This window comes from Octopus sinensis, linkage group LG15, assembly GCF_006345805.1.
Source record: "Octopus sinensis linkage group LG15, ASM634580v1, whole genome shotgun sequence".
Lineage (NCBI taxonomy): Eukaryota > Metazoa > Mollusca > Cephalopoda > Octopoda > Octopodidae > Octopus > Octopus sinensis.
Window position 1 is genome coordinate 35,305,527 of NC_043011.1, and position 12,500 is coordinate 35,318,026.

General features: G+C 36.4%; 1 protein-coding gene across 1 annotated transcript in view; it reads right to left on the reverse strand.

Annotated features, from left to right (window-relative positions):
- Positions 1-12,500, reverse strand: part of LOC115219673 (coiled-coil domain-containing protein 148-like) — a 68,195-nt gene that overhangs the window by 21,548 nt on the left and 34,147 nt on the right. Inside the window, exons 6-8 of the mRNA XM_029789850.2 lie at positions 10,679-10,819; positions 6,665-6,783; positions 2,981-3,098 (exon numbers count right to left, since the gene is read on the reverse strand). Coding sequence (XP_029645710.2) covers positions 2,981-3,098; positions 6,665-6,783; positions 10,679-10,819 — 378 coding nt within the window. The remainder of the gene's footprint in view (positions 1-2,980; positions 3,099-6,664; positions 6,784-10,678; positions 10,820-12,500) is intronic.

The following is a 12,500-nucleotide window of genomic DNA, read 5'->3' on the forward strand; positions in this document are numbered from 1 at the left end:
CTTCTTTCAGTTTCTGTCTAATACACACACACATGCATACATACATACATACACACACATACACACACACACACACACACACACACACACACACACACACACACACATATATATATATATATAAACATATGGTATAATTATAAACAGGGCAAATTTTGCCATTTCTCCGCAGACTGAAAAAAATGATGAACGACCTTAATCGATTTTCGAATCTCACTGAGTTCTCATCAGATGCGTCTACATCATTCTGACAGTCTCCAGAGAAACAAGTAGCCAAACTGTTTATATACTCAACAGATGCAGTAGTTACTCTATGAAGGATTCCCTAATTTGCATACTGAAAGTGTTTAACACTCTATAAATACCAGCAGCCTCTCAACGGGGATCTTAGTCCACACAGTATCGGGGTATGATATAATATTATGTAATATATATATATATATATATATATATATATATATATATATAAAAGATCGATAACTCTGGAGATCTGAGAATTGAGATCGCCAAGATGTGGCAGCTACGAGAGTCAAATATATAGGTTGTGCCTATTGTCATTGTAGCATTGGGTTAAATACTACCCAAACTGAAGAAATATCTCTAAACTTTAGAAATACCCTACAATCTAGGTGTATTGCAAAAATCAGCGTAAATATTGCGTAAAGCTCTGTCTTCTAAGGTCCTTGTTGCGAATTGACAAACAGTACAAACCGATGGTAGACACAACATCTTCAGTCAACCATATCAGGATATTAGATACTGTACGACGTCTTAAATAATAATAATAATAATAATAATAATAATAATAATAATAATAATAATAATAATAATAATAATGATGATGATGATGATGATGATGATGAGGATGATGATGATGATGATGATGATGATGATGATGATGATGATGATGATGATAATAAATTATAATATTAACAATAATAATAATAATAATAATAATAATAATAATAATAATAATAATAATAATAATAGTAACAATAACAACAATAATAATAGCAACAACTACAATAATAATAGTAATAATAAAACAGGATTAATGTGAAAGAAGAAGAAAAACAAACAACTATGGCAATTTAAAATAAGAAATACGAAGGCTTTCGTCACTGAAGAGAGTAGACGCGATACCAATAGACATTAGTGCACTTAGAAGTATCAGCAGTCAACTACCAGCATAGCTGAAAAAGATCGGTGCAAGTGTGAAGGTAGAACACCAACAAAAATCAGCATTGCTTGGAACTGAAAGAATTCTTCGCAGGGTTCCTGAAGCATGACCAGTAAACAAGTGTCACCTTAGTCTGCTGGCTGTGAACAGCTGATACTTTCCATCATTCCCAGCAAAATAAGCTGTGTGTTTTCATATAGTAATAATAATAATAATAATAATAATAATAATAATAATAATAATAATAATAATATACTGATTGGAAGTGTTATCACTTCTGATCTTAACTGATTGGAAGTGTTATCATGTACATTGTTTTGTCTTGGTATAAAAGATGGGCTACAGCAAATATTATGCTCAATACCAAAGATTTGCTGGTCAGTTGTTTAACCTTAAGCTTTTGGCCATGTCCCTTAGTGGTTGACGATATGTGCATCTCTGATCACAAGCAGAAGTAGTGGGGGAGCATCATGTGTTGAGAGGAATTCTTTGGAGTTTGAATATTTCACCTCTGGAAATATGGGTGCTTCGTTCAACATCCTTAAACAACCCTTATTCAAGGACCTTTTGAGCGGGATAGTTTACTCGACCAGAAGAAAATTCTAACTGGGCCCCACCTGCAAGGTCATGCGCTGTTTATCTTGATATGAGATCACCATGTCGTGCACATATGGTTGTGATGCATGTGCCTGGTGTACCCTTATCAGACGTGTAGTCATGATGGGTATATTGGGCTTCGTATATTTTACCCCAGTGTCACTTTGATGGCATGAACTGCTCTCTCACTCAATAATAATAATAATAATAATAATAATCATAATAATAATAATAATAATAATAATAATAATAACAAGAATATTTTATTATAGGCACAAGCCTAAAATTTTAGAGAAGAGGGATAATCAATCCCAGTGTTCAAATGGCACTTATTTTATCGATCTTGAAAGGATGAAAGGCAATGTTGAGCTGGGCGGCAATTGAACTCAGAATGTAAAGACAGACGAAATGCCGCTATGTATTTGTTCGTCGCACTAACGTTACTAACTACTGTAAAATGCAATAGTAACAGCAACAACAACAGCAGCAATGATAATATTAATTAACAATAATGACGATGATAATGATAATGATGATGGTGTTACTAAAAATGTAACCCCCCCCTTAGGTCATGAATGACCATGGGATTGCAATTAGAAAGTTCTCCTCTGAGGCACAAGTCTGAGCAATGTTGTTTATAGAAGACCAACGGTCGTCCATGCATACCAACCTCCCTTCTCTACGCCACCGATGTTATCCAAGTGAAAGGGCAAAGGCCGATACAGATTGGCACCAGGGACGTCGGAGCTCATTTCTACAAATGAGTTAACAGGAGCAACGTGAAAAAAAAGCGTTTTACTCAAGAGCACAACATGCAACCCGGTCCGGGAATCGAACTCACTACCTTGTGATTGTGAACCCGACGCATAGGATCGTATACTTTGCAATGTTATATGATAGTGGAGAGAGCAACAAAGAAACTGGTAAAATTGTCAAATACGAAAACTTAACCAAAGAGATAAAGGATTGTGGAATACAAAGGTGAGAAATAATTGGTGTACTTGGTACAATAGCCAAAGTGTTCTCAAAGAGACTGAAAGCTATTGGAATAGATATAGGTATTATATGGAATTGAAGAATAATGCCATACTGTATTCTGCAATATTTCCAAGAAAGATTGAGATTTTAGGAGACCTGTAGTTACCAAGCCTCAAGAAAACAGCAACGACAACAACAACAACAACAACAATAATAATGAGTTACTTTTTCTCGCAGAATTTCCAGTCTTAAGAGCCTTTCAGTTTCTTCACTTTCTTTCAATAGTTTTTTCTCTTGCAGTTCTTGAATTCTCTTCAACCATTCTTTTTCGCGATATTTTATTCTGGAGTATAATTAATAAATATGAAAATAACAAGAAATATTACTACTACTACTACTACTACTACTACTACTACTACTACTACTACTACTACTACAACAAATAAAAATGATGATGATGATGATAATAATAATAATAATAATAATAATAATAATAATAATAATAATGATGATGATGATGATGATGATGATGTGGAATAACAGCAGAAAAAACATGGTATAGGCACACCCCAGAAAATATCACAGAAAATGAGAAAGCAACCATACTCTGAGATATACCAATACACAAAGATAGAGAAATCAAGTCTAATAGACTGGATGTCAGAGGTCACCAAGGAAAAAAACGGCTTCTAATTGATGTATCAATACCAACAGATGACAATGTTTCTCTCAGAGAAAAGGAGAAACTTTCAAAATACAAAGACCTGGAAATAGAGGTAACTCGAGTCTGGAATCTAAAATCAGAATCAATTCCTATAATAGTAGGTACATTAGGTATGCTGAAAAAAACATTCAGACAAATACATGACAAAATACCAGGACTAACAAACATGTATAACGTACAGAAAATAGCACAACTAGGCACTGCACACATCGTACGTAAAACGCTTTCAATATAGTGAAAATAAGAGCATCACAACTAACCACAGCATATACCCAAGCCACACAGAGCTAAACTCGGTAGTGCAGTGAAAGCACGTGATAAAAATAAGACTACTGAATGATGATGATGTTGATGATGATGATGTTGATGATGATGATGATATTTGCATCTCTGATCACGAGCAGAAGTAGTGGGGGAGCATCATAGCCATGTGTTGAGCGGGATTCTTTGGGGTTTGGATAATTCACATCTGGAAACATGGGTGTTTCGTTCAACATCCTTAAACAACCCTTAATCAGGGAACTTTTGAGCGGGATGGGTTACTCGCCCAGAAGAAAATTCTAACTGGGCCCCTCCTGCAAGGTCATATGCTGTTTATCTTAATATGAGATCACCATGTTGCGCACATATGGCTGTGATATATGTGCCTAGTGTATCCTTATCAGACGGGTAGTCATGATGGGTATACTGGGTTTCGTATATTTTACCCCAGTGTCACTTTGGTGGCATGCACTGCTCTCTCACTCAATAATAATAATAATAATCCTTTCTATTATAGGCACAATGCCTGAAATTTGGGGGTTTGGGGGAGGAGACTAATTGATTACATCGACCCCAGTTTCACTGGTACTTAATTTATCGACCCTGAAAGCGTGAAGCAAAGTCGATCTCGGTGGTATTTGAACATCAGAGCACAGCGACGGACGAAATACCGCTGAGCATTTAGTGCAGCGCGCTATCGATTCTGCCAGCTCGCTGGCTTAAATAATAATAATAATAATAATAATAATAATAATAATAATAATAATAATAATAATGATAATGATAATAATAATAATAATAATAATAATAATAATAATAATAATAATAATAATAATAAGATGAAGAAGAAGAAGAAGAAGAAGAAGAAGAAGAAGAAGAAGAAGAAGAAGAAGAAGAAGAAGAAGAAGAAGAAGAAGAAAAGCTCATTGTATGCTTTCCCAGATTACACACGCAAATTCACAGATGAAATATGCATTTAAAAAATTAATAAATAAATAAATTCATGAATGGATGTTTTGTGCTGAGAAGAGCATTATCGCTGTGAAAACAACATCCATTCATGAACTTATTTATTTATTATTCTTTTAAATACATATTTTATCTGTGAATTTGCGTGTGTAATCTGCGAATGCATACAATGAGCTTCTCTGCCCTAGGTGTACGGTAAACACTCGGCGAGAAACGGAAGAAAATTTGGAGAAAGAAGGAAAATGATAATAATAATAATAACAACAACAACAACAACAACAACAATAATAATAATAATAACAACAACAACAACAACAACAAGAGCACTCAGAGAGCGCAAACCTCCGCCAAGTCAATACCAACTTCCTCTCAAAGATTAGCCGGAGATGATTTTTAAAATGAGAATATCTGAAATAAACTCGACTGCTCTCACAAACGAGAATACTAAAAATGAACCCGACCGCTCTCAAAAATTAACGGAAAAATAATCCAGAATCCTTGTCAGGTACCGGATAAATTCCAAAGTCTAATCAGTCCGTGCCAGTCACAAGGCCAAACATCCCTGAAAGTTTCATCCGAATCCATTCAGCGGTTCTTGAGATATCTCGTCCACGGACAAACAAATACGACTGAAAACAATATATCCGCCTTCGCTAAAGCGGAGGTAACAACAACAACAACAATAATAATAATAATAATAATAATAATAATAACACCGAATCGCTTGTCCAATGGTTATTCTGGAAGCGTGCCTGTCGAGAGGTTGTCAGACTGAAGGCGAGAAATTTTCAAATGGCAGAATATCTTCCCCGAATACGAGAGCTACTGCCTGGTACTGCATCAGGGCATTTATCATCATCATCATCATCATCATCATCATCATCATCATCGTCATCGTCATCATCGTCATCGTCATCGTCGTCGTCGTCATCGTCATCGTCATTATTATTATTATCATTATTATTATTATTATCTGAGAGAATCGTTAATGTGTCGAACAAAATGCTCAGCGGCATTTCTTCTGGCTCGTTACGTTTTGTGTCAATATCCTGATAAGATCAATTTGGAGTTTTCCTCCTTTAGGAGTCGATAAAATAAAGTACCAACTTGGGCCGATGTAATTGACTAGCCCAACCCTGCACCAAAACAATTGCTGGCTTTGTGCCAAAGTTTGAAACCATTTTAATTATGATTAAGACGGCGAGCTAGCAGAATCGTTAATACGCTGGGCAAAATGCTAATCAGCATTTCGTCCGTCTTTGTTACGAGTTCAAATTCCGCTGTGGTAGACTATACTTTTCATCTTTTCAGAGTCGATAAAATAAGTATCACTCAAGTGCTGGGGTCAATGTAATCGACATACCTCCGCACCCCCGCACTTACTAGCCCCGTGCCAAACATTTGAAAGCATTATTATTTTCGTTAGAAAGGCAGTGAGCTGGCAGAAACGTTAGCACGCCGGGCGAAATGCTTAGCAGTATTTCTTCTGTCTTTATGTTCTGAGTTCAAATTCCGCCGAGGTCGACTTCACGTTTCATCCTTTCGGAGTCGATAAATTAAGTACCAGTTACGCACTGGGGTCGATCTAATCGATTTAATCCCTTTGTTTGTCCTTGTTTGTCCCCCCTGTGTGTGACTCGTTGTGGGCAGTAAAGAGATAAGAAACGTTAGCACGCCAGGTGAAATGCTTAGCGGTATTTCGAGACTTTATATTATGTGTTCAGCGTCGATAAATTAAGTACCAGTTGCGTACTGGGATCGATTTAATCGAATGCCCCCTCCCCTAAAATTTCGCGCCTAGTGTAGAAAATATTATTTAATTACGAATTTTAAAATTTTTAAATTTTTAAGATCGATTCTCACCATATCTAACTTTTGTTTTAATTCTCCCAGGAGTAGGTGATCATTATTTTCTTATTTTACTAAAGTCATTTTATGAAAAAAAAAAAACTTACCGCTTCCAGTTTCGTTTGTTTTGTTCTTCTAATTCCTCTTGGATCTCTGCAAGACGTCGTCTGCAGTTCTCTTCTTCTTGTTGCTGCTCTGCTAACTTCTGGTCTTTGTATTGTTTTATCTGAGGTATATATATATAGTTAATCCAAACATGCAAACACAAAGAGAAATACAACATGAGGACGTGGAACAAATATAGTATTATTGTACGCTCAGGAAGGAAGGAAAGAAGGAGGGTTTAACGTTTCGAGCGGAGCTCTTCGTCAGAAACATAGGAAAAGGAAAGATCCAAAGAAGGGAAGACGGAGGGAAAAAATCGCCAACGGTACACACGCAGTCGAGTTTCTTTAGTTAGAAGTCTTTAATTATACAGCGTGGTGCACGAAATGCAGTCTGTGTTCCCGCAGGATAATGTAAATACAGAAATAAACTTATACATACGAAAAAGCACTCAGCCATTCGTTTGCAAGAGTCGTTTCTGTTATCTCGATTACTTGTAATTGCTGGACAACGATGAGACACTTGTCAGCTCTTTGTCATATTATACTCACCACATCCTTACCACATTACTTGACAGTAAGATTACACTGAGTGAACATTTTGCGAGATGACGAACACAATAGCGGAAAGTGAGGAGATTGTGGAACTGTTTGTTAGAACGGCTTCTGTTAAGCATACTCTGTATTTACACAAGGCTACGGAACCTGGGCTACTTTTTTTTTGTGTCACACTACATCAAAAATTCTTAAGAGAAAACTCATATCGACTCAGATATTTTGGAAGAAAAATGTTGTACTGTGTTAGGCGCTTTTCGCTGATTTTAACTTTCCAAACACAGGTGCTCTAAGGTAATCTGTGTAAAGCTGATGATTTCCGGTCCAGTTTCAGATTTAGAATAGTTTTTAAAATTTTATTTTCTAATTCCTTCTCGATCTAGATATTTTGGGATTTGCCTAGTTCAGATGATTCATACATATCCCACGACGAAGGTTTCCACAATTTGTCCCCTGCATTATTTCTTCAGATATTATCTCATTTACTTCATCACATGTCTACCATGCAATGAGAATTATATTGGCCAAACGGGATAAAAATTACTACATTGGGTTAGGGTACATAAGCAACAAAATGGATTCATCTTTTACTAATGTTTCATCTTAAACATAAATAGAAAACTCAAAATATCCCAATTTTTAAAATGAAGCAAGAAAAATATAAACTACGAAAAGAAAAAGAATATTTTGTAAGAATTTTAAATCCGAAATAAATCAAGAATATTCAAGATAACCGCTACTAAAAACAAACTTTTACGGATTATTTTATGATACGTGTTTTTGAAAACCTGAAAATAGTGAAAAGCGCTAAAACAAAACATGAAATCTACCTTACAAAATGTTTTTAAGAAAATCATTCTTCTCATATATATATATATATATATATATATATATTATATATATATATATATATGGGTTGTGCGTGTGTGTTTATACATACATATATATGTTCTTTATATTATATCTATACTCATTCTAGAATACATACACACACAGACACACACACACACACACAAATATATACGTATATACACACACACACACATATATATATATATAGATATACATGCATATATACAGTCATTTTCCTTTGCATTGAATCCCAGCGTCAAGAACTTATCACAAAATAAGATACCCTTACCCAACAGGACCATTGTCCTAATATCTCTCTCCGTATCTTCTTCTATACAATGTTATGTAAATATAACAGTTTACACTTCTCGGAACTTGCAAGCTGTGACGATGGTTTATTAATGTCGTTTGAAATCTAAATTGTGGGTTGTCGCGTAGACATAAAACAAAATTGCAAGGTAGAACTTTAAATTAGTGACAGCAATATTAATCGTTTGATAATTTAAATAACACTATAGTTTTCAAATGGTTAACGAGGAGGGTGGCACCATTCACCTCTTAATCACTGCGTATCACTATTACATTCCGCTTTAACGACTTTGATTTTAATCATAGTTTTATTCTATATGAACGTGAGGTTCAACGTTTTGGGTGGTAATAAATTCGCTTCCCAGCCACACGGTTCCGAGTTCAGTCCCACTACACGACACCTTCGGCATGTGTTTTCTACCATAGCCTCAGGCTGACCATAGCAGTGTGAGTGGATTTGGTTGTCGGTCGGAAACTGAAACAAGTCTGTCCTATACATAAATGTGAGTGCGCGCGCGCGTTGTGTCTGTATGAGTATGTATGTATGTATTGGACTGGCAACTAAGTTCCTACTGTTTTTTAAAATTTAAATTTTTTAAAAAGTTCAATAAAAAATAACAACAAATTAATGTATTCTCCCTCGTTGTTTACAACTTCTTCCCAACGTTCAACAAGATTTTTAATACCTCGTTGGTAGAAATCACTCGATTTCGACTCGAAAAATTGATCCAACCACGCTCTCAATTCTGCATAAGTATTGAACGAAACTCCGCGCATAGCATTTGAAAGAGATCGAAAGAGGTGGAAATCCGTTGGTGCCAAATCAGGAGAGTACAGCACTTCCCAGCCATGCGTTTGAATGGCTTCCTTGGTCATATTGGCGATATGAGGGCGGGCGTTGTCGTGCAGCAGAACTCCATGCTGCCGATTAGGTCTTTTCTCTTGAATAGCCGTGTTGAGTCGTTCCATCTGTTGAACGTAGAGTTCCGCGTTGACCGTTTGGTTTTGTTCAAGCAATTCGTAATGGATAATCCCTTTCCAATCCCACCATACGCTCAACATCGTTTTTCGCGGATGAAGATCTTGCTTTACGCGCGGTGTCGCTTGTTTACCGGAGCTAAGCCATTCCTTACGCTGCTTCATATTGATGTACAGGCACCATTTTCCGTCGCCAGTAACGATTAGGTAAAGAAATCGTTGCTTGTGTCCATGAGTTGAGCGGTGACGAGCAAGCAAACCAGCGGAGATTGTGGCTTGTTGATTTTTGTTGTTATCACTTCACTTAAAGCATGCGGAACTTATGCTCCATACTTCTGAACCTTTCCCATCGAGTGAAGATGCTTCTCTATAGCAGTGCGGGAGCATTTCATTTTCTCTGCCAGTTCCCTTGTCGTTAGACGAGAACTTTCGTGCAAAAGTTGGTTTAATCGCTCTTCATTGAACTCAACTGGACGGCCAGAATGAGGTGCGTGTTTGAGGTTAAAAATTCCGTTTTTGAAATTGGCATACCAATCACGAGCGATTCTTTCAGTTATGGCACCTTCTCCATACACAGCACAAATGTCGCGAGAAGCTTTTGCGGCCTTAGAACCTTGATTAAAAGTAAACAGAAGGAGGTGTCGAAAATGCTCGTTTTTCTTAACTTGACATTCCATTTTAATGATCTGAAAATTAACAAGAATTAACTAATATTAACAAGAAAAAAAAAAGATTCCAAAATTAAAAAAACACGTCGGGAACTTAGTTGCCAACCCAATATATACATATGTGTACCTATATATATATATATATATATATATATATGTATATACATATATATATATATATATATATATATATGTATATACATATATACATATGTATGTATATATATATATATATATATATATATATATATATATAATATATATATATATATGTGTGTGTGTGTGTGTGTGTGTGTGTGCGTGTGTGTGTGTATGTGTACATATATATATATATATATATATATATATATATATATATATATATATGCATGGCGTTATGTATGTCTTCGTGTTTTTCCCTTCCAATGCTTTATGACTGCTGTTGGGTTGATCACGTACTTGTAACTTAGAAGTTTGGCAAAAGAAACAAATAGAAGGGTTTAAATAAATTAAGCTCTGATGTCGATTGTTCGGCTAAACCCTTCAACACGGTGCCCCATCATGGCCGCACCCTAATGACTGAAACAAGTAAGAGATAAAAGAGAAAAGAACTGCAATGAACGACAGTGTACGCGTGGCCTTCCTTTCTCCTTTCTCTCCTTCTTTCTGGAATTACCTCCTGCTTGGTTTGGTCTCTCTTTTGTTTCATCATCTCCATTCTCTGCCGTTCATTCCTTGCCATTTCCTCAGATTTCTTCTCCAGCAATTTCATCTCCAGCAACATCTGTTCGTATTTATTCTCACGCCAAGATGTTACCTAATCAAAACAAAAATGTGAAATCAAGTGTTAAAATATGATAAATATACTTACGAGAGTCGGTTGACAAGTCCATGAGAACTACCTTAAGTGTACACTTGTCTGTGGAGTACTCACCCACTTGCACTTCAATTTCCTGAGCAGACTGTTCCGTTGATCGATCTAACTGGAACACTTGTAGTCGTACCCGACGGAGATCCGGAGGATATGCAAATAAAGCAGCTGATGGGGCGCATCATCCCTAGGTCCGTTGGAGAGTCTGTGCGGAACTTTCTTTCGGATGCAGTTCCGTGACATGTTTTATCGCCACCCCCACCGCTGGGACCCCTAACGACTACTACTACTACTACTACTACTACTACTATTACTACTACTACTACTACTACTACTACTACTCCGGATCAGAGGGAACTTGGGTGTTATAGTGGATTCGAGATGGTTCCTCCCCTCCACATTTCCCAAAACCCTGGAACTCAGGGACCAAGTCCCCATTACCGGATGTAATTTGAAGTCAAACCCAAGACAATATACAGGGTGGCCCAAACGTAGGTTTACAGTTATTCAACTATTTCTTTCGCATTCATATATTAGCAGTTTTGATCTTAATTATAAATAAATATGAAACCATTATTCTATGCTAATTTAGTTAATTGTAAGATAGAAATTTAAATGCTATAAAATGTTTTAAAAGAAATATAAAATGCCTACGTGATAACTGTAAACTACTTTTGGGCCACTCTGTACATATATATTGGGTTGTCCGGAAAGTTTGTGCCGATCTTTAAAGGAAAGAAAAAGGTCAATAAATACTTGCCATTACATTTTTAATCAACCAAATATGAACCATTGTGTTGCACAATGCGTCTCCACCTTTCCTTTAACTTGAAAATACTCTCTTCTCAGAATTGAGGTGGTTTCATGGCAAAGAATTCATCAAGGTATCTTTTTACGTCATCCAAGGAATTGGAATTTTTACCATTAAGACTATTCTGTTGAGACCTGGATAAGTAGAAATCCGAAGGAGCAGTATCTGGTGAATATGGAGGTTGGGGTAACACATCCCAGCCGAGCTGCAGCAATTTTTGTCTAGTTCCCAAAGTATCAAGTGCCGAAAATGAACTTTCTTATCTTCCATTTTAAAGGGTTACAGAATTAACACAGGTTATAGGAACATAAACCTTCTTCAACGAAAAGATAGCTTAAACTGTGCTCTAAATGGAGGTGTAGTCAAATCCTATTTTATGGACTAAACCATGATCTAAAATAAGTCGAAAGGTAAGCTACTATAAATCGGCATGAACTTTCCGGACAACCAAATACATACATAAATGCTTGAATACATACACGTTTCGTAACATAGGTACATAAAAGGTCTGTCCCAAGAAGTGTCGGGAATGGTGGTATAAAAAAACCAGAAAAGTTCCTACAACATATATCAATTTGGCATTTAACCCCCTTTGAAGTAGTCCCCTTTTGAAGTCGCAGACTTTATCCAGCGTCGTTTCCATTGACGGAAGCATTCCTGGGACTTCTTTTGGAGGGTAGCGAGCAAACTATCTCGTCACATTCTCTTGGATTTCTTCGTAGTCTTGAAATCTTGTTCCTTTCAAGCGGGATTTGATTATTGTCTTGGTTTCGGGGCCATAGCCATAGACCCATGAGGCGTCGTCACCTGTAATAA